This window comes from Hypanus sabinus, chromosome 7 (assembly GCF_030144855.1).
Source record: "Hypanus sabinus isolate sHypSab1 chromosome 7, sHypSab1.hap1, whole genome shotgun sequence".
Classification (NCBI taxonomy): Eukaryota; Metazoa; Chordata; class Chondrichthyes; order Myliobatiformes; family Dasyatidae; genus Hypanus; species Hypanus sabinus.
The window spans coordinates 163,130,104-163,154,010 of NC_082712.1; the positions used below are offsets into that span (position 1 = coordinate 163,130,104).

A 23,907-nucleotide genomic window follows, 5' to 3' on the forward strand; every position below is an offset into this window, starting at 1 on the left:
TTTATATTCCATCTGGGTAGCCTCCGTCCTAATAGCATGAACATCAATTTCTTGAATTTCAGGTAACTGGCTCCTGCTCTCTCCTTCACCATTCTCATTTCCCTCTCTCACCTCATCTCCTTACCTGTCCATCGCCTCCCTCCAGTGCTCCTCCCCCTTCTTCTTCCATGGCCCTCAGTCCTCTCCTATCAGATCCCACCCCCTTCTACAGACCATCATCTCTTTCACCAATTGACTTCCCAGCTTTCTACTTCACCACTCCCTGTTTCACCTATCACCTGCTATCTTGTATCTCTTCCTCCCCTCGCCCACCTTCTTACTCTGATTTCTCATCCTTTTTCTCCAGTCCTAACAAAAGTCCTGGGCCCAAAACATTGACGGTTTACTCTTTTCCACAGACACTGCCAGGCCTGCCAATTTCCCCTGCGTCTTGTGTGCATTGCTTGGATTTCCAGCATTTGCAGATTTTCTCTTGTTTGGGATCTTCATCTTATTTACGACAGTAGAATATTTATCCCATCAACTATTCAAGTAGATCCAGAACTCAACATTCATAGCTCACAAACATATTGGTTTAAAAAGCAGCTCAAAACTCCCCTCATCAAGAAATGTAGACAAATAGATAGAGAGCAAAGTCAAACTCAAAGCTTAGGAGAAGACAATGGCGCCTCTTTGCTTGCATCATCTGAAACAGCTCTATTTCTATCTTTAATATCTCTATTTTTCCCTTTCAGGGTTCTTTTGAAGACCCTGACCTGGAGTTGCTTACTGACTTCGGTTCTTTGCGGGAATGGGACCCGCTCTCGGGGTTTCACGACTGGCCGTTATTCGATATGCCAAGGATGCGGCCTAAGAGGTTAGCTCGCTTTCAGAGTTCCGGGATCTCGTGGCTCCGGAGATGGGCAGACCGAAGGTCGGTGCCTCTGCAGGAATCCAGGTATCATGGGAGACAGAAGATCAAAAGCAGCAAGCTGGCTGCAGGCTGTGTGCCCAGAGACCCGAGATCTTCAGGTACAGAGCTCGAAAAAAGCATTGTAAAATCAGAGAGTTGTTTGTTATGTCTCCCCTCTCGCTGTGAAACAGAGACTTCCCTTTCTCCCTTATTTGGGAGAGAGAGAGAGCCTGTGGTGTGTCGAATACCGGGTGAATGTGTAGACTTTGTGGTACTGCAAGTCTGTGTCTTTGCTGATGCTTGAATGCTCGGTGGTGAGTGCCGATGCTTTTTTATGCTGGTGAGGGAGAGGGGATTGTTGCTTTGCTGCTGCTTACACATGGGTGGGAGGGGACCTGGGGGTGGGGGGACTGTGGGGTTCTAACATTTAACTGTCATTCATTCTTTGGGGGCACTCCTCTGTTTTCATAGATGGTTGTGAAGAGAAAGAATTTCAGGATGTATATTGTATACATTTCTCTGACATTAAATCTACCTTTGAAACCTTTGAAGTAATGAGTTAGGAATGAGGCAGATAGATAGAAACTACTTCAGCCGACCGTGGAGTCAAGTACTGGGACCATGTTCTTAAAATTCAAGTCAAGTTTTTCAGGAGGGTAACTATGAAATATTTCCATCTGTAGAAGATTGCAAAACCTAAAATCTTTTTCAGCTAATAGCAACTCATTCAGTATCAATTGTTACTGTGAACTTTTAGTTTAACAGGTTGTTAACCAAAAAGGTAACAAAATATTAACCAAAAGGAATATTGTATGTGGTGAAAATAGGTTCAAAGTACTTATCAAAGTACTTGTATGTTATCACATACTACCTTGAGATTTTATTTTTGCAGACTGTTGCAGGAAAATAAAGAAATACAATTGAAATTATCAAAACCATAAACAGTGACTGACAAACTAATGTGTATAAGTAGACAAATTGTGTAAATAAAAAAATACAGAGAACATGAGTTGTAAAGCAAATCTATACTGGAAATACCAGACCTATTTTTTAAAACTTAGTTCAAGGGCAATAGCCTTATATATAATGGACATTAAGATAATCTGGTGGGCAATTACATTATATTGAATGAACTAACCAAATGCAGCCTTTAAGATCCAAGCAATTGATGATCCCTCTCTGCTGAGGACTGCATGCTCCACTAATCAGATAGAGTTTATGTGCGTTGACTAAAGAATGCAATTCTCAAGCCACAGAAAATGGCCGATGACAGAGTGAGAGCCTGAGTAATTAGGACTACCACTTTTCAGTCTTCAAAATCAGACAGATCTCATTGGAATGGGATAAACCTTTCCCCACAATGTGATGCTCTGTAGTTTTGACTTGGTCTGTTATCTCGAAGTAGATGCTTTAAAGTTCACCTTGATGGCACTTCTAACAGATGTGCTGAATTGCTTGAATGGATAAGGAACCAAAGAGATTCTGCATCCTGCTCCAAAGCAGAGATAACTGGCGATAACTTGATGCGTGATATTCATCTTATCCTTTTCATTGGGAAAATCAATTGTTTTCTTTCAGATCTGACAAATTATTATCTGGAATTTTTACCTCTGATAAATAGTAAACGTTTTAGAGGCTTCTTATTTATTCCTGCCTCCTTGGCAGTATGTGCAGACAAGCTACACATAAAGAAGTGTTGAGTTTGGCAAGAAGGCATAATCCTTCCAACATCTGTAACTGTACACGAGTTAGTCATAATTAGAAGATAATTTATTGATGTAATTAAAAATCTAGCATCTGGCACATATCCCATGAGTCAAAAGTTCAAGCATGCTGATGAATTTTGAATATCAAATTTAATAAACATTAATATTCTCCATGACTTTAAAAGTAAATCATTCCATACAAAATTTTCATTCTCAGAACCGGCAAGCAACCATATCAAATGTCTTATACTTCCTCTCAAGCTTGATCGGCAGCAATATTCTTTCACAACAGATCATGCCTCACACTCGAAACTTCCCACAGCCTGCTAAAATTAAAAATTCTGCAAAGTATGAATTTACACTTTCCACACCATAAATGCAGTTGATCAATCAGTGTGCATGAGCTAGTACACAGAGAGCATTGATATGAATCATCTATTTAACCTACACAATTCGACAGTCATATGGATATTCCACTCTCTCTACCCTTCTGAATGGATCACTGACAATTCTGGAGAGCTTTCTCGATACAGCTTTCTCTGTGGGAACCAATTGCCAGTCAGCATTTCATAAACACCTACAAGTATTTTCAAAATTTTCAAAACTGCCTTTAATGATAGCAAACTCTGAAGTGTCTGTTAAAGCACCTTCAAGGCGACAAAGGTCTCCACCACGTCACAATGAACAGATGGGCTTGATCCCATCAGAGCCACGCACCAGCTCCGGCTGATAAACAGAAGCTATATGGAGATCTACACAAGTTACATGAACACTTCCTATGGGATGTGGGTATCTCTGGCAAAGAGCAACACTTCATTGACCTTCCCTAGTTGCTCCATGAACCAAATTGGCCATTTCAGAAAATAGATCAGTCTAGGTTTGGGAGTATGTATGGGTTTAACAGGATAAGAATGCCATATTTCCCTCCCTGAAGGATATTAGTGAGCAAAACAGCACTTTCCCAATGACCTTATAACTTCACTACCCTTATTCCAAATTTATTAATCTATTGGTATTAAAGAAGACATTTATTGGGATTTGAATTTCAAAACAATTAGACAGGTCTCTGACAACTATTCCACTATTACATACAAGTACACAGCCTATTGTCAGCCAATAGGATTTCTGACTCTATTGTATTGGCTAGCTGTAGTCAAGCCCTGTAACATGCTGATTCTGATTGTTAATAAACAGGAAAATGACTCAGTTGGTCCTTTCTCCCTCTTTCGGCCTGCAGCCCATTTCAGCAGTTATCCATCCCATTTCCCAGACTTGTACTTCGTTTTCTATGCATGTCCCCTGCTCTATAGCCACCTTGCCTGCTGTTTTACTTTCCCTTTTGTTATTTATCTTCGAATTGTCTATGGACAATGCTTGTACTTTGAAAATTTCGCTGCTTATCTGTGTAATGAATATAGCGCATACCACATCCAGAGAATCAAATTCATTTCAATTTAGAAATCTAATTAAGTCATCAGATGCTTTCTGTACAAGCAACACTTTCTTTTCTGCTATAGCCCCTATTTTTCAAGGTTTCCAATTAATTTGCGATGGATAAATTTGCAGAACATACTGACAGTGATGCTATTAATTGAACCTTTCATTACACTGAGTCATATAGCATGGTAGCAGGCTCCTCAACCCATCAACTCTGCACAGACCACTTAGCACACGTTAACACTGTTCCCATTTTTAACTCTTCCCACACTCCCCTCAACTGCCCTGCAGATTTTTACCACAAGTGGACACACAAGGGTAATTTACAGTGGCCATTGACCTTCCAACCTACACATCTTTGGGATGCTGGGAAAAAACAATGGAGCACTGGAGGAAACGTGCACAGCCACAAGGAGAATGTACTGACAGTACCAGAAAGGATTAAACCCAGGAGGAAGGAGCTGTGAGGCAGCAAAACTGCCTGCTCTGCCAGTATGCCATTCTCCTTGTCAAATGGAGGTTAAGATTCAGATAAAGCAACAAAATCAAAACTCTTAAAGAACAGAAGGTAGTTCTAAGAATCAAATTAATATTCTCTCCTATGAGAATAGCCCATCCTTTTGCCTTTGTGTGCTCAGCATAAATTAATGCAAGGAACATCACCATGTGGGCAATAACCAGCAATATTCTCAGTTCTATTGATGAATGTTTTACAGGGGAAGCTGACAGAAGGACATGAACACTCGTTTCCTTTTACAACAGTCTAAGGAGTTCGTACATTCTTCCCATGACTGTGTGCATTTCCACTGAATACTCCAGTTTCCTCTCACAGACCAAAGACATACTGGTTGCTAGATTAATTGGTCATTGTAAATTTCCCCATGATTAACCTAGGGTTAAATTGAGGGTTTGCTGGGCAGTGTGCTGTATTTCAATTAATCCATCAATAAATAAATAAAATTCAGTGAGCTTGACCTCAAGGGTAAAACACATGTCCAGAGTTTCATTATGTTTCTAGTCTAACAGAAAATATCTGGAAAAAAGTTGGATTAAGGTGAGATTTAATTACATCTATGACTGCTAATTTACTGCTGTCTAGGATAAAGAGAACTAGCTGTCACAATGGTAGGATTTAATGCTTGATGTTCCAGAATTTAGATCTCTTTTGAAAAAGAGATAAGGAACAAGGTAAAAGATGGGGATGTGGGAGGTAAAAAAGTGAGGTGTACCAGTTGCTAATCAGGGATAATATCACAGCAACAGAAAGTGAGAACATTGTTGGTGAGCATCTCAAAGATGGCGACCTCAACTCCTTGACTTTTAGCATAATCACAAACAGAGACAGAAGCAGATGAAATGGGAGAGTATTTAATTGGGAGAGGGTTATTATAATGGTATTAGGCAGGAGCTTGGGAGTGTACATTGGGAACAGATGAGAAGGCTGTTGCAGTTCATAATGTGATATAGACAGGATGCAGAATTGGGTGAAAAAGTAACAGATAGAGTTGAATCCAGAAAAGTGTGAAGTGATTTTTCCTTCGAAGATCAAACTTCAAGGCAGAGTGCAGGGTTAATGACAGGATTCTTAACAGTATGGAGGATCACAGGGACCTTGGGGTTCACGTCCAAAGCCTCCTCGAAGTTGCTGCCCAAGTTGATAAAGTGGCATGAGAAGGCATACGGTGTATTTGCCTTAATTAGCCAGGGGATTGAGTTCAAGTGGCTCTAAAAAACTCTCGTTAGACCACACTTGGGAGGGTTTTTTTCCGGTTCTGGTTGCCTTTTTTTAAAAAAAGGAAGAATTTCTTAGCTTTAGAAAGGGTGCAGAGGTGAGTTATCAGGGTGTTGCCTGGCTTAGAGAACATGTCTTATAAGTTAAGGTTGAGAAAGCTACAGCTCTTCTCACATAATGGTTTGAGGATTGTGGATAGTGTCATAGTTTACAAGGGAGTGAGAGGCGACTTGACAGAGGTGTATTAGATTATGAGAGGCATAGATAGATAGGACAGCCAGCAACTTTTCCCCTGGATGGCCATGCCTAATACCAGAGGACATCAATTTAAGGTGAGTGAAGGAAAATTTAGGGGAGAGGTCAGACATAGTTTTTTTTTAATACAAATACAGAGTCGTTGGTGTCTGGAATGCACTACTAGGGGTGATGTCAAGACTGATACATTGGAAGCTTTTAAAGGGCTCAGAAAGGCACGGGGATGAAAGAGAAGTGGAAGGTTATGGGCTGTGTAGGAGGAACTGTTTAGATTTATCCTGAAATGGGTTTTTATTGGTCAGCACAACATTATGGACTGAAAAGCCTCTACTGTTCTGTATCTTATAATTTGAATAATTTGACTTTGCATGGGATTGCTGCACTTAAATATTTTTAATCTACCTACTTATAGGCTGAAAGAGTCTCTCTGGGAAACACAATCAGCAATATCAAATGAATGTAGTATTAGATAACTGCCAAGCAAAATTTTCTAGCCGCTCCGGTTAGTATAGTTGGAAATCAAAACTCCATACACAAAGTGAGTGTGGATATATTCTGCAAAATTGATGCTGTAGTTATTTATCAAAAAGATTATTACTTTTATTGAGGAATAGAGGACACCCTTTAAAATGATTCAGTTCAAATTGCAAGAGATAGTGATGCCAAGTTAATTACATAATTATTTATTGCACACTACAGACCCAGCACAGAGCACATGACACAAAGAATATTTTCAACATTTACTATCACCAATAAACTCAGGAATAAGTAACACAAACTGGAAATTTGTAATAGCTGTCAACAAGCTGAAAGAGGTTAGATAGAGAAAGACAAACTGTTAAATATTCTTGCCCTTCATTTACTGTACTCGCAAGGTTTACTCTCATCTGACAACACCATGAATAATCCTTTTTATTGGCACCAACTGTTGTTACTGGTCTTCTACACAAGAGAATCAAGGGAGATGGGAGTTAGTGGGAAAAAAAGTGGATCTTGAATAAAAGATCAGAATTCATTTAATGAAATGGGAAAATATGAAGGCTGAAGGGCTTTTTCCTTTCTAGAAGCCTTTACCCCCTAAGGGGCACTGCCTTAGGATACAAGGACGCCCCTTTAGAACAGAGATGAGAATGAATTTATTTAGCAAGAGAGTGGTGAACCTGTGGAATTCATTGCCACAGATGGCTGTGAAAGCCAACTCATTGAGTATATTTAAGATGTGTTTGATAGGCTCTTGATTAGCAAGGGTATCAAAGGTTATGGGAGAAGGCTAGAGAATGGGGTTGAGAGGGATGATATATCAGCCATGAAGGAATGGAGGAGCAGACTCAATGAGCCAAATCTTATGTCTCATGGCCACCTTCTTGAAGTCTAAATGTTCTTGTTACAGAGTCTGATTTTGAGGGGCCAAGGTTCTCCTACACCCTTCCATAGGAACAAATATGGCTTCTTGACAAAACCCACATTACCTCTTCCTCCTCCATTTCCTCAGTAAAGCAGCCAGCATTATCAAAGACCCCACCCACCCTAGACATTCCCTTTTTTCCCCTCTTCCAGCAGGCAGAAGATACAAAAACCTGAAAGCTTATATCAACAGGCTCAAGGATAGATTCTACCCTATCATAAGTCTATGAATGGTTCCATGGTACAATAAGATGGATTCTTGATCTCACAATCTACCTCATTATGATCTTGTACCTTATTGTTTACCTGCACTGTACTTTCTCTGTAGCTGTTCCACTTTATTTTGCATTCTGTTACAACATGACACATCGTGTATCTCAGAGTCTCTTAAATGTGTCTAATTAATCTGCCTCTACTACCACCAACCTGGCAGCTTGGTACATGCACCTACAACTCTGTTAAAGAAAAAAACTTACTTCCAACATCTTCCCTATACTTTTCAAACACCATTAAATTATGCCCTTCATCTTAGTCATTTCCTTCCTTGGAAAATGTCTCTGGCAGTCCACTTTATTCATTGATATACAACGCTCTGAGCCATGCCAAACAGTAATCCCCCATTTAACCCTGGCCTAATCATGGGACGATTTACAATGACCAATGAACCTACCAACCATTAAGTCTTTGGACTGTGAGAAGAATCCAGAGAAGAAACTCACGTGGTCACAGGGAGAACATATAAACTCCTTACAGGCAGTGGAGGGAATTGAACTTTGGTTGCTGATACAGTAAAGCATTGTGCTGACCATTAAGCTACTGTGCCACCCCCATCTATGCCTCTTATCAGTTTGTACACCTCTATCAAGTAAGCCCTCATCCTTCGCTGCTCCAAAGAGAAAAGTCCTAGCTCACTCAACCTACCCTCTTAAGACATGGGCTCCAATCCAAGCAGAATCCTAGTAAATCCTTTCTGCAGCCTAAAGTTTTAAAGCACCCTCTTGAACATTTGTATTGTTCTATAGCAACCCTCCATTGTTTTCTCTCTTTCTACCTCAATGCACTGTATAATGATCTGAACTGTATGCAAGATTCTTTTCACCGAATCTCAGTAAGTGACAATAACAATCCCATTTCAATTCCATCTTCCGGATAGGTTGAAACCCAAGGACTTTACACCTTGTTCATTCTTCATTGACCTTTTTGCCTTCCATCAATTTACTAGATATCTACTGCACCATTCGCATCGACTTAAGATTTTTATGAATGAAAATCAATGGCTCCACACTTGTTCTCATTGCAACAAGGTATCAAGTAACTGAAAGAGTTAGCTGGATCATTACTAACCTAGGAATACATCAGATTCAACCTGTTATGTTTTGTAAAATCAAAACATTAAATCGATGCAATCAAAATGTGGGGAGTCCGAAATACAGATGTAACTTCGTCTTTCACTTTAAGCAAGGTGCACATGTATAATGTAGTGGTGTGATGACATAAGCAATTAACGTATATATAACCTGTAATTATTTAAATGAACAAGTTTACTCAAATATTATTGAAATATAAAATACACAAACACAACCCCGTAAACCCCATGGATCCCAGTCATCTCAAGACCTTGGACTCTCCTCCCCACCAACAGACTGACAAGAGCAAAATTCAAAGATGTTTCTGAACAATATACTGCATTGGATCTTTTTGTATTATTTATTGAGATACTGTGTAGAATAGGCCCTTCCTCACTGCCCAGCAAATCCTCAATTTACTCTTAGCCTAATCAAGAGACAATTTACAAAGATCATTTAACCTACCAACCAGTATGTCTTTGGACTGTGGGAGGAAACCAGAGAACTCAGAGGAAACCCACATGATCACAGGGAGAACCTACAAACTCCTTGCAGGCAATAGTGGGAATTGAACCTGGTCATTGGTACTGTAAAGCATTGTACTGAAGACCATGCTACCTTGCTGTCAAGTACAAGCACAGTATAAGTACAAGTACAGTATTCAAGTACAGTATATATTTCTTTAATTATTAGAAAGAGAAGCTGAATACTTTATAACTAACTTTATTATCTGTAAATTAAATTGCAATTCGAGGTAGAAGAAAGAATTATGAATAAAAACCTTACAGCAAAGAACTAACTGTTAATAGGTTGAGCAGCAAAAAAGCACCAAACCTGGTCTTTCCTTCTTCATGAAGGTCAGTGACCCGGTCAGTTGTAGGGGGCTTCATCTGTACACCAGCAAATGCTGATGTAAGGCAAAGGGGACAGTTAAAGCATGCTTCTCAGGCCAACCCAGAACAGCCTGGCTGGGCTGAGAGATAATTGCAACTCTAAAATGGGAAATCAGATTCGGTAGATCTGACATCCAGAACGCTTCCAACTCTCATGTGCATTGCACAATTGCAGCAGATGAAAGCAAGCTGAAAAAAGAAAGCAGATGGGCTGTATATCCATGCAGTTCAATCTATAATACACAAGGGCAAAATTCAGGAAGTGAAAGGAATGGATGATGCAGATAGCTGGGAAGTACTTTAGCCAACTGAGGAGTCGAGAACTAGGGGCCACGTTCTTAAAATTCTACTCAGGTTTTTCATGAGTATAACGATAATATATTTCTACCAGCAGAAGGCTGTAAAACCTCAGCACTTTTTCTGCAAATAGCAACTGATTTGGAATCAATTGTTAATGCAAATTCTTAGTTTAACAGATTATTGTTAAGCAAAGGTAACACAATATTAACAAAGGAATACTGTATGTGATGAAAATAGGTTCAAAATATATGTATTACCAAAGCATGTATATGTTATCATATAATACCTTTAGATTCGGTTTGTTGTAGGCATTTACAGAAAAATAAAGGAATAAAATAAAATTTACGAAACACGATACATAACAAAAGCTGACCAAGAACTAATGGGAAAAAGAAGAAAAATAGTGCAAATAATTTAAACTTAATAAAGGAAAATAAATAATACTGAGTTGTAGAGTTCTTGAAAATGAGCCTATAGCTTACAGAGTCAGTTCAGCGTGGAGGTAAGTGAAGTCATCACCTTCAGTCAAAGAGCCTGATGGATGTAGGGTAATAACTGCTCCTGAACCTGGTGGTGTGGGATCTAAGGTATATGAAGCTCAGCCTACCTAGACCAGTTACAAACTACCAACTACCTGCTGCAGGGTTTTGATCAAAACATCTATTCCTTTCCCTCACAGATGCTGCTTGAACCACTGACATCCTCAAGCTAGAATGATGGCTGCTCCAGATTGCAGCATTTCGAGTCTCTTGTGTCACTGTAGATCAGTGATGTCATTAAATGTGCAAAAAGCCTTCTGCTTTTTTATGTTGTTATAATTTCTGCTTTTCTTCTTTCAGCAATCATATTCATTGACTATCTTGAGTCTACTTGCCCCTTGCATCATACCTCTGCACATGTTCAGTCATCCTTCAAATCCAACAATGAAAAATACATCTTCTTGACGAGATTTTCCAAGAATTGGGTCAAGGTCTAAATCTAAAATAATTTCACATTGAATTCTTACAGCCAGGAAATAGTACAATCATGTCTTGCTTAAATCCATTCAGCCATCTCCCCTGGGTTCACTAACTTATATTGCCAACTCCAAACAGCTCAACTGTAAAACTTACACCCTTATTTTCAAACTCTTCCTTAAATCTGTAACCTCCTCAAGCCCTGCAGTAATCTCTTGACAACTGGAGAGTTTTCTGTGCATCTGTACTTTAACATTTCTAACTGTTCTATTGGGAAAGTTTAACATCTTAGAATGTGTTTCATTAACATTTTCACCTACCTTTCCTCCACTAAGATGTGTCTTAAAACCTAAACTTTTGACAAAGCTTTCGGCCAATTGTCTTAATACATTCTTATATGGCAGAATCAAACTTTCTTTCAGAAGCAGTACCTTTTCTTGCTTTACTGCTTTATAGGCTGATATAGAAATTGAATTGCATTATAGTTGTTTTTAAACCTCAGGCCCAAGGATAAAATGATCCTGACATAACCTGTGTTGTACTGTCTCTCCCCAGTAAAATTAACTTCTGCTTCTAGTTCTACCTTTTCTATTAACCAATGACTGCAGGCAACAAATTTGAGGAGGGTGTTTCCACGGACCGTGCTCTTTGACCCAGAGGTTGTGAGGTTGAGAAAGGTCATGTACAATGACTGGTGCGACCTCTGCATTTCTCCTCGAATTGTTGCAGCAGGAAGATCATGTCCACTCCCTGAAGATGGCTAGAATCCACATTGTAATTCAACCATTGGAAGGAGGCAGTTGAGGAGGACCCTCGCAATGACTTTCTCTGTTGCAGAAAATCCTCCAGAATGATCATAATCAGAGGATCTTTGTTCGAAGCCAGTGATGATCACAGGACTACCAAAGTCCTCAGTGTGCCCTCCTCTTCCATGTTATGGCAGTTGAACTTGTGGATTTTTGACAGAAAATTTCTTTCTACCAGGGTTTATAAACTTCATCAGGGATACTCTCCGTTATCAGCACTTTGTCAAGAGGCATATGACTTTTTAGCTTCTTGCTAGTCTGGGTAGGTGGGAAAGGATGGACCAGACAGTTTGCTGTTGGGTGGATTGTCTATGCCAACTGTAATACCATTTGCAAGCACATGGCCTAATTCCTCCAACCCCCACCTGTTCACGTCCCTGTCTAAATACATGACCAAGACAAAGTCCCAGTTGAGTACCTCAAAATGCTCCTGCTAGAAGGGACCACCTCATTGTCCTTGATTATAATCTTAGCTAGTTTGGGTCTTGGGCCATGGATTATCTTCACAGAATCTCTCCATTCTTCAGAGTGCTTCTCTCGTTTGAGAATGGGTTTTTCAAACATGTTACACAGTAATTTATGACAGTGGTTTTGTGAAATCTTTGTTTTATATCTAACAATGCCTTCAAAACTAATTTATTTTGCCTCCTTTGTGACTAAAGCAGGCGCTGAGATGAAGTGGGGATGCTACAGTATCTGTGTGTAGATCAGGAGGTTTAACTACATGACTCTTGTTCTTCTGGGAAATTTTGGTCCAAGTAACTCAGTAATATTTCCCATTGAAAAATACAGAAGAGTACAAAATATTTCATTCTCTATCTTAAGCTACCCAAAAGCAAAATATCAGGATAGTATTGTTCACCATTTTTTATGCTCTGTACAATTCTGAGCAGGATGTGAAACAGGTAGCTCATCTGAATGCGTAAGAATTCAGTTGCAATTGAGGTCAAAATTCCTATCTCAAAATCAATTATCTTTTAGTAACACAATTTCAATCCACGGCATTGAGAACCCAGTTATAACTCTCTGGTTGTATCTAATTTCAACCTCAACAATTGTTAATAATGCATTTTGCATGTTTAATTTGCTGTGTTGGGTGGACAATATCATCCTAGACCAAGCTTGCACATTAAGTCCTGCTGAGAGCAAGGAATACCTCATATCCACTATTCATAATGATAAACCTCACAGAAATGCATGGAAAATCAAAACATGAATAGACCAAGGATCAATCCTGTCAGAAATTATGTGTGGCATTGAGCTTTCAAGGCTTGATTCTTTGGGAATACAAAGCAGCTGTAACTTATAAATAATACCCGAAATGACTTTGCACTCATGTAACTGAGGAACAAGATGGAGGGTGACCAAGTACCTTGGGTTGAAATTGTGCAGGATTTTAGCTAGGTGAAAGAACTTAGAGCTTAGAACTTAGAAAAGAGCTTAGAAATCCTAGTTTATTTTCTGAATATCGATCAAAGTAATAAAATCTCTATTTCCTGCAGGTAAAATTTAGGCATATTTATCCTACTCCCATAAAAACATCATCATTTGAACAGTCTAACCTCTACTCTGATGGTAAGAATGTTTTTAATCAATTGTCACCCTACAATCTGTTTGGGACCATATCTTGTAACACTTCAACTTTACTTTGTTGCCTATAAGGAACATTTGAGCAATTACTTTTATTTACATTCTTTTTTTCCCTGCATTGACAAGCAACTCATTTCTCAGCTGAGTTTTTCAGTATTAAGTATCTGGTCACGGATAACAGATTATCCATTGAAACCATACAAACACAAAATGGAATAAAGCTACCCTTTGATGGTTATACATACATAACTATAATTATGGCAAGATTTACAGTCATCAATAGATAATCACCACAAACTCTTCCACAAGTTTCCTATTGTTCTATATTTCTATCCGATTCACAGAGAAACAAGTTCTGAATCAATCCAGCAAGGGATGGGATGTTACAAAAATCTTATTTTTAAAAAAAATCACTAAAAATTCTTTTGGCAAGGTTTCTAAAATAAAATAAAAATAAAAAGCCAAAATAAAAATAGAAAATACTGCAAAACATTCTGCAGTTAGTATCTATGGAATTAGAAACAGAGTTAATGTATCAAGTTAAAGATTCTTAATCAGAACACCTTCAATCTGAAATATTAATGCTGCTTCACTTTCCACAGGCGCTGACTGACCCATTGAGCGTTTCCGGGAACTTTCTGCTTTCATTTCAAACATCTGCAATCAGCCTGCTTTTGGCCAAATTAAAACCACGTATGAAACACTTCATTTGAGTTTTTGAAATTAATGTAAAATGAACTAAGAGCAGACTTGCTTCAAAGGTTTACAATTATCATACGGTTAAATTTTATGAATTTGTCAAATGCAGTATATAATACTCTACCTGAGATCAGATTCATGGATAGACAAGATGACCCCAGAGGTTAAAACCTTTTGCTGGATTGTTGCTACAACTGTGAACTCGCTTTTATTTCTAAGCAGTTGAATCATTTTCTCCATTGTGTGTGGAGGTGCCTCTATATGTCTCTCCACATCTGAGAAAAGCAAGCACAATCAGTCACAACAGAATTCATATGACATAATCTTCCAATACCATTTCCAGTACTGATCTTCCCAGACACCAATAAGTTCATTTTGTGCTTATTTTACCATCACAGTCTGGGAAGTAGCAACGTGTTGATTGTTTAAACAATATTACATTCACATCCATGCATTTATGAAAACGCAGTGACTTCAAATTCAAATAAAACAGTTCAAAGACTTTTGCAAAAGTCCATAAAGCAAGTGCATAAATGAAATGAATTGATGAGTTGGCTCTCACAGTTAAATTTGGAATATCACAGAATACATACAAAAATGAATATTTATGTCTTTCACTAAATATTCTGTCAGGCAAATAATTCTCCCATGTCACGTGTGGTTGACTTGCCAGAGTCTGTTTACTAATGGTTCCACATTGAAAGCTATTTTGGTGAAAGAAGCATTTGAATGCGGAAGTCTAGAAATCCCTTGGAAAGTGTTATTGTGTTCGAACTGTTTGATGCAACTTGCATTCACGCACTTAAAAATGGCAAATCAAGCTCTCGTCTGTGACAGGGCGGAGGCAGTGCAAGTGTAACCTAACCCCATTAACTCATTATTGTGTCATCAATGCAGCCGCAAAAAGTCAAACTAAATCTTTATAAGGTAACTTTTACAGTACATCACCATGTATGTTTTGCATATCCAGCTCCTGATATAAAAAAAAGCAAAAATAGCCTTTCTCTGCTAGTCCCTCATGCTTGCGTGGCTTACTCTGACATGAAATAATCACAGTGAAAACCAAGGGCAAGTGAAAGGTGGCCTGGGCATCTGCTCAGTCACATCTACTGTCTACCTGCTAATAATATCTGCAATCTAGATTACTGATGGCCTGTTGGGGAAAAATTAAAGTAGTGATTTATATTTGTCTTCACACTTACTGTGTTAATCTACACCTACTGTTTCAATATAATTAGCTAAGAGGTGATGATTATTGGGTCTCTTTTTATTTTGATTTTCATACTCTGGGAGAGTTCAGTGAATAAAAGAATTTTAAGTCCATGATTTGTGTATTATTTAAATACGGACTCTCCTGACTGAAGAAGCTCTCCAATTAGACCACAAGGCATTGGAGCAGAACTAGGCCACTCGGCCCATTGTGTTCACGCTACCACTTCATCATGGCTGATTTGTTATCCCTCTTGATTCTATTCTCCTGCCTTCTCCCTGCAACATTTGACACCCTTACTAAAGCGGAAGCAGCAACGCCTTCTCTGAGGATTGAACCCAAGGCCTCCAGGTTATGGAACTGATTGATGCACTACCCACTGCATGAAAAAGGCACTTGGTTAATTATGGGACATTTCCTCCTTCCTCATCTTGAACTTAAATACTACACAGGTGTACCCCACAGATTCAAAAAAAAAATCAGCCCAATTTATTTAATTAAAATTCCACTGGCATGATTAGCTATACAAATGGGTTCAAGGGTAACAATTATTGCAAAGAGATGCAACCTCAGGCATGAAGTAATGCTGAGGTCAGACTACTCTTGGGAACTTTGGGTTGCTTGTCTAAGAAAGGACATGCTGGCATGGATGAGGGTCCAGAGGAGTCTCACAAGAATGGTTGGGAATAACAAGGTTAATATTTGAGGAGCATTTGATGGTTCTGGGGCTGTACTCACTGGAGTTTAGAATAATGAAGGGGTTTCTCATTGAAATCTAGGACTATTGAAAACCCTTGATAGAGTCCATAAGGAGAGGGTGTTTTCTTTAGTGGGGGAGTCTAGAAACAGGGCACACTCAAAATAGAAGGACATTCCCCCCTAGAACAGAGGAGGAATTTCTTTAGCTAGATGGTACTGAATATATGGAACTCAATGCTACAGATGGCTATGGAGGCCAAGTCATTGCGTATAGTTAAAACTGAAGCTAATTTTCTTGATAGTGAAGGGTTACGAGAGGAATGGGGTTGAAAAGGATGATGATTGAATGGCTGAGCAGATCCAATGGGCCGAATGGCCTAATTCTACTCCTATGCCTCGTGATCTCAGAAGTGCCAACGTAAGGGGTGAGGTGGCTCCGCCTCACATTTTGGAAGTTCCCCTGCGATTTCACAGCGGCGCCGCATTCCGGGTGATCAGAATATGAATGAGATGGGTGACCTGTTGTTCCCTCTGCTCACAGTGTAAAAAGGGGCTGGAGCAGTAAAACGTTTAAGCAGCCCGGTGCTGCGTCTGCTATGCATATCTGCACGGATAGGACACCCAAGACAGGCGAGGGGCGGAGTGGGTTCCCGCTCTACGTGGCTTCTGTACGAGGCGTTTTGGCTCAGGGTGTTCAACCCAAGGTGAATTGTCCGATACGCGGCTGTCCCACAGAAAACAACAGACTATAAATTGGGAAAGACTATGTAACGAACGCAGAGAGAGGGCTCCCGCCTACTATTAGCAAAGCAAAATGACTTCCAGTTAATCAGTCGGTGTGTTAAACAAATGCCACAAAGAAAACGAGACGCCAAGGTTCAACGACCCCGAAAACTTTCTTATTCCCACAGAATGTTTAAATCACACGCACGCTCTAATCCTTTATTCCATCGCACAGCGGTGATTTTTTTAAAGAAAAAATCTGTCTGCCTTTTGCTCGTTTCAGCGTAACATGACAAAAGTCATGAATAAAATATGACGAATTTGATAGTATTCATTACAGAGGTTTCAACCGTGACCAGTGACGTGCGCTGGGAGCTAATGCTTCCGTACCTCGGTGTCGGATCTACCTGTCACATATTAACCTTGTACTGCTATCGCGGTTAGTAAAGGTTTAATTGTACTGAGGGGAGAGCGGGAGGGATATAAATAGAGAGAGATCGGTTATATGGATGGTGGTGACAAGGCTAGAAGGTGAAGAAAAAATTATTGGTATCTTTGTCCTATTTACCTTGAAACAAATATGCTTTGCTGTTATTATATAATCCCGGTACCTGAGCAACTCCCGCCGTTGCACTATTAAGATCCATTTCTGTAGTGACATCAATTTGCAAGTCAGGGTCCATTCCAACCCCTAAGACTATAGAGATAAAACAGTCTTAACCAAACACCAGAGTAAAAGTTGAAAACATAACACTTTAATTTTCCGCTACCGTTGTTCCCAAAGTATTAGTTTGTGAGTAAATTCACAGATAAACGCCAAGAATGCCCCTCAAGTAAAACAGGCTCAGGTGGAATCGGTGGTCGGTGCTTTTATCAATGAATTATTGGAGCCCTTAAGAGGCTGAAGTTTAATCTTTACTCGGTACAAATGCACTACTACGTAACATGGCTGTACATTCCCATTAAACCACCCAGAAAGAAACCCGGGAACCTCAGCCTTCAAACGGCTGGCGGTAACGCTTAATTAGAGCAATAACGCGCCGCCCTCCCGGGTATCCAACGCTGAGGCTCGAGTGTCAGCGAGGAAACTGATTTTGCGGAATTGGCTTAATCGCGGAGGCATCTCGGCGAGTTGCCCGCGCACGAACGAATCGTGCCTATACAAAACAAGACTGATCTTTCCGGGGCGGGTTCGGAGACCGAGATACCGCAATAAGTTGATTTTATTTTAGAAAGTTGCTAATTGGACCCAGGCTTCACATTTTTCCCCCGACGAGTGAACCTGACAGACTCCAAACGCCGGTGAACCTGGACATCATAAACAGTTACTGAACTTTAATTTTACTTATCAGAACCTTTGATGAGCTGACTGAAATTTACATGTTAGCGATAACCAGGGAGGTGAAGCGCTGTTAAGAGAATAAGCACATGCGCACGTTGCCGCTATCTTTCAAAGCGCCCTGCTAAAATTAATAGCTGAGATAACAAGCGTCCCAGGAGGAGAGGAAACCGTTTGTGTAAAAAGTCCCCCAGCCGGGTTGTTATAAAGGCTTGTTTTCAAGCCCAATAAGAGGGGCACCATTAAATCTACAGCCAACTGACCCGTGTGAAGCAATTAGCTATGTTAGGGGTGGCAGGGAATGAAATTGCGTTTGGTTTAAAGTCATTGCAACCATGACTGAACGCTTCTGTGGGAATGCATTAAAAATCTCCGAAGGCTGTGCGTTAATACGCGTCCCCATCGCCTTACGCGCAGTCCCGAAGTCACCTGGAAAGCAGGAACTTGCCCAAGAAGCTGTGCTACAATGATCCACCAAATTCTGTGCAGGAAATTAAGTGTCGTCTTACCTGGTTTTGCGGAGAGTATGAAAGCCAAAATCACTGGAATTATATCCATTTGCAGCATGTTGCTTTTTTTTTGGCTTGCACGATGAATTGCTGCCACGACGCGACCCCCTCCACTTTGCGGAATGCCGTGCACAAACTTGCCAAGCGGGCTCAGACTGCCGCGAATTGTGCGCTCTGCCAGCCTTGGACGCTTCTCCCAGGACCAGTCCACCCTCGACGGAGGAATGGGGGGGTTGCCCAAGTTTGACTCACGCACTGGCATCGTCAAAACAGACCCTTGCGGGCGCCCGCGAAGCGTTCAGAGTGTGGCCGGACGCGCGGGGGGTGGGTGCATCGCTGCATCGAGTGGACAGCGGTCGTTTCACCCGGCAACGCTGCTTCGCGACAAGCCAGCCACCCCTTCGATGGATTCAGCGAGAAACTGGCTGCTCGGAGGCAGGATTAGACTCGGGAGGGAAAGGCTGGACAGTCAGGCGGGCAGACGTGGCCTGGGACCGCGATTCCCCGTGTCCCTTCCCACCAAGCATCACCCCAAATACATTACTGTATAGGTGTCAAGTTGCGATATAATGATAAACGACCGTGGTAGGTGTTGTGATTGACAGCACAGCTCCGGGCAGAGAATAAACAAACACACTGCTTCTCTATTGATTCGCCAACATGTGACATTTAAAACAGTAACATTTATTTCGTTTTTCTTAGAGTTACATTATAGGATCATCTCTATTTTGAATATCATATAGGCAAATATATAATGCATTAAATTGTATTTTTACACATAAATACAAAATTTGAGGTAGGGCCTCAAGATTGGTGATCTTTTAAATGAACCATGCACATTACAATATGCAAAATAACCATCGAGTATAGGTGATGAAACACTCACATTAAGATGCATGTTTATGCGTGTGTGTATCATATATATATGATTACTATGATTGTGATGAGCCGATTTGAGGCACATATCTATATCCATAGGCAGCAGTACCTCATATAGAACGCAGAGAAATATACATGGCATTACGTTAAGTAATTAGGAATTAAACCTACTCAGAGGTACTGAAGGTCCGCTTAAAGTGCCTGAAGACACCCCGTATATTACATACAAGTGACTTATATATATGGCAAAAGTACAGGTTAATTTTTATACGTTTCATCAAATACACCTTGTGTATCTGAGATTGGAACCCATCAATAAGGCCAATGGTCAACCTGATGTATTGAAAGACGACGTGTAAACAATTAAAAAATGTACTTCGGCAGTTTTGACAATCTTTCGCTCAGCCAACACGGAAACAAACTGTCTTTGGTACCCACTGCCTCAAGATGGCTTATAGAAGGACGGTAAAAGTGAGAGGGGAAAATAATATTGCAAGTAACATTAAGGTGCTCATATGACTCTCCCTATATAAAAGGCAAATATCAAGATGCAGTGGCTAGTTTAATCATAAGTAATGTTTCCACAGCAAACACTAGTGAAAATAACTATATATATATAAATGATCTTCGATGGGCTTCAAGACTACAATGGAAACTAATGAAATCACTTATATGAGGAAAAATAGTTATATCTCAAGAGAAACAAAAATGTAACAGAAACACTACCTGAGACCCTTTTAACACGAAAACACACAGACAGACAGGATTATTGACCAAAAAAAATCCCCGAAAGTCAACTACTGTAAATTTAAGACTAAACTTTTTTTTAGAAAGTTTTCTTTAGTTAATCTACGCTATGCTCACCATCTCTATATTTTCATAAGATATTTAAAGGGACGTGACATCACTAATACGCACTAATGAACACTGCTCATCTGTTAAAAGCATGAATACCTAGTGGCTACATCATAGAATGTACACTCTGGCCAATTATTGATGCCAACCTAGTACTGGCGTGGCAGAGGCTACGGGGCTTTATTTTAAACCCAACATCAGTTGAAAAAAATCAGGACAGCAAGACTGTACAATGCATAAGTTTTGCACTCATCGAGTATTGGGGTATATAAATAGAATTGTACAATTATTTTTATTTTGTTTTTTTTTTAGCTGCAGATCAAGTAAAAGATAACTAGGACTACAGAGAGGCACAAATCACAGGACATATTTTGGAGAGGAAGCGGGTGTCAGTGGGCTGGCGTGACGGAGAGCGTGATGAACTCCGGATTAGAACTGTATCACATGAGTAAGAGGAGAGGGGATGGAAGCATTAAGAAAACTAGCCAAGATAGAGGAAAAGACAAAAAAAAAGTTTCAAACATCGACAAATGGATTGACTGTATGAGGGAAGGTGGGAAATTGGAAAACAAGACAACAACGGTTTTCAGGTGTGGTTGGGTTGCGGTGGGAAGGGGCGTTCGATTGCATTATAAGAAACTTTAGCAACACGAAAATACGCTAAGCTAATATATTTACGCGGAGATATCGGTAAAACTAGAACTGAGATCCTAATTCCATGTCTTTCGGGGGCAGCTTGAGTCCAAGAGAAGAGGTCCCCAGAGGGTCTATCATATTCCTGTAGCGCTCTCCACGGTGCTGAGTTAAAAAGGGGCCCCAGTCAGGTTGAGGACTGCACACCAGCTTAAGTCTCTGAAAAAAAATACAAAACACGTATTCAGGACGGAAATGGAATATTCACGTAATGATCATTATAAGAAATGTAATTGAATATCCAATCCAATCAACGAACCTCTATAAAGCTGCCCGGGGCCAAGTGCATCTTAATCACAAACATGATAGGGATCCATATGACAGAAGAAGCCAACATTAACCATCCGAGCACCATCGACCAGGCCGGGTATTTGTAGTTTTCATACGTCATGGGTTCCCACTGATAAAAGCTGAAGCAGAGGATGAACTGGAAAAGGAAGTAAACTATTTAAACATTTTCTACATCGGCAAAACAAAACACAGGTTACTAGAGCATTTGGTACTTATCATAACACAAAGCAGCCATTCTCATTCTAATAGCTTCCTGGGAGACACCTAACTCTTCTCTCTCTCAATATCCTCCAGTCTCACAAAGAATGGGGTTTAGTCTGTTCCGCCCTGTCGCTCAAAACAACACCAATTATACTACAGAAGAAAAAGCAATAAATCGCTGTTCATAGATTTAAGAACGTTCCTTAACCTATGTACCCATAAGAGAATATGAAATGCCTATTTATGTTCCTCGAGTGGAACCAACAGCACTATTTCATGTATTCACTCATTGCCTGCTCAGTTGGCATCAATAAAGGATTTTTTTATTGAAGATAAAAGTTTAAAATTTCAGATTTCCCCAATGCTCTTAATGGCCAATGAAAGATGTTTGAGCTGTGGTTATTTATAAATACTGTACAGCAGTCACTTTTCACAGAATAAGGTCCCACAAAGGGAATTGCTATCAATAGGCCTATTTATTTTGTAATGCGCTCTACTTTATATCATGCCATGATTATTTATTTCTTCTTGATGAGGTAGATGTGGTCTCAGATTTGAATCTTGTTTGATAAAGGATGCATCTCTGACAGTGAAACACTATTCTGGCGTGTCAGAGCACAGTGTGTGCTCGAAGTTCTGAAGTACAATCTCACTTTATATTAGGTTTTTTTTGTAAACAATTCCTTTGATTGCTTTGGATATCTTGTTCTTTGATGAGACTGTACAGTGTCACATCATAAAGATCATTTCCGATTAATGGTCAGTGTAATATGTTCAAGTTCAAATGTATCGTCATTCAATCATACACTTTGTTTAGGATGAGGGGGGTCCTTCCATTGAAAAAAAAGTTATGTGATGTAAATTATATTGAGTAACAGCTGGCTGGACTACATTCCTGAATGTGCTATGATCATTGCTTTTATTATATTTTGGACACATTGGGGTTTTGCTTCAATAATTCTTGATATCGTCGAGAACCTTTTTTGATGATATTTTTACCTTAAGAATATATAAGCTCAAGTTCGCTTATCACAATGTAGCCCTAGAGCCTTTGAATTCTCGTATCTCTGTCTCTTTCTCCTCCTTTGGGACATTATTTAAAATGTACCTCATTGGTACATTTTGGATGGTGGGTTGGAGATACATCTCTACCAAAGGAGGTGTAAGGCGCTCCTTCCCTTCACCAGCCTGCAGGTCATCCTTCGAAAAGGTGTACAACCTGCTTACATCCCTCCCCCCCAAATCAGGGTCATGTGAAGCAGTAGGAGCAGGTGGTGGATGGTCGTAGGAGCAGCAAGTGTGTGTCTCAAGTCCTGGTTATGCGACCACTGACACCAGGCAAGCAATCTCTGAAGAGTATTGATAATGGCTGGGAGTCACCCATCTTGTAAAGACACTACCCAGAAGCAGGCAATGGCAAACCGCTTCTGTAGAAAAAATTGCCAAGAACAATCATGGTCATGGATAACACCATGATTGCTCATGTCATACAATATAGCGCATAACAATGATGACCTCATTAGTCAGTGGTTTAGTCAACTGTCCTAATGTTCCCTTCTTCATCTCTTTGTCAATAATTATTTGAATATATTTCTTTGTAAATGCTTAGAGACATTTATCTATGTTTGTAGCAACATACTAATGTAGATTCTTTTGATGGAAAGAAGAGCCAGATTGAGCTGACCTGGTCTAAATCTTGCATTTGCCTCTCACAGAAATTATACATCATTTTTGTAGCCACGTAATTCCCAGTGTCCTGCAGGCTCTGCTGTCATGCGTGTCCAATCAGGCAGAAAAGCTTGCAAGCAAAATTTGAACTCCAGGCAACAGAACTTGAGATCCTGGCCCCAGACTCTCTCTAATGCTTTGGACAGCTTTTGCTGCCAAGGGGGTTTCCAACTCTGTCAATGTGCTTAATGATCCTAGATATTCAGAGACATTTGAAATATATTTCAGTCAATTTAAAAATTAAAACTATTTTACTAAAATGTAAAAATTAATATATTAGAGTCATAAAACACTATAACACAGAAACAGGCCATGCCGGACCATTATCCTGCCTAGTCCCATTGATGTGCACCTGGAGCATAGCTCTCCATATCCCTCCAATCCATGGACCTATTCAAGTTTCTCTTAAATATTGAAATCGAACACATATCCATCACTTTTACTGGAAGCTCTTTCCACACTCTCACCACCCTCTGAGAGAAGAGGTTCTACCCCATGTTCCCCTTTAACATTTCACCCTTAACTCGTGGCTTGTAGTTTTTGTCTCATTCAAGCTCAGTGGAAAAATTCTGCTGGCTTTTATCCTGTCCATAACCCCTCATAATCTTGTACACCTATTAATCCGTAAATAGATTCATGTTAATTATATTAAAAGAAAAAAGTACAAACCATTTAGTTTTCAGTACCCTTAAATGAAGGTCACTTATCCCATTGAAAATAATGGGACTGAGCTGGATAAACCAACAGGGAATAAGTTGCTACAG

General features: G+C 39.9%; 2 protein-coding genes across 3 annotated transcripts in view; both read right to left on the reverse strand.

The window, feature by feature from the left end:
* LOC132397564 (protein kinase C-binding protein NELL1-like) overlaps nucleotides 1-18,784 on the reverse strand; it is a 943,441-nt gene extending 924,657 nt beyond the window's left edge. Inside the window, exons 1-3 of the mRNA XM_059976383.1 lie at nucleotides 18,497-18,784; nucleotides 17,217-17,345; nucleotides 14,141-14,291 (exon numbers count right to left, since the gene is read on the reverse strand). Of these exons, the coding sequence (XP_059832366.1) occupies nucleotides 14,141-14,291; nucleotides 17,217-17,345; nucleotides 18,497-18,758 (542 nt within the window). The 5' untranslated portion in view covers nucleotides 18,759-18,784. The remainder of the gene's footprint in view (nucleotides 1-14,140; nucleotides 14,292-17,216; nucleotides 17,346-18,496) is intronic.
* A 2,142-nt stretch (nucleotides 18,785-20,926) lies between these two features.
* The window catches only part of slc6a5 (solute carrier family 6 member 5), a 64,170-nt gene continuing 61,189 nt past the window's right edge, over nucleotides 20,927-23,907 (reverse strand). For both annotated transcript variants that reach the window (XM_059973974.1, XM_059973975.1), the window contains exons 14-15: nucleotides 21,183-21,350; nucleotides 20,927-21,082 (exon numbers count right to left, since the gene is read on the reverse strand). In XM_059973974.1, the coding sequence (XP_059829957.1) occupies nucleotides 20,927-21,082; nucleotides 21,183-21,350 (324 nt within the window). The remainder of the gene's footprint in view (nucleotides 21,083-21,182; nucleotides 21,351-23,907) is intronic.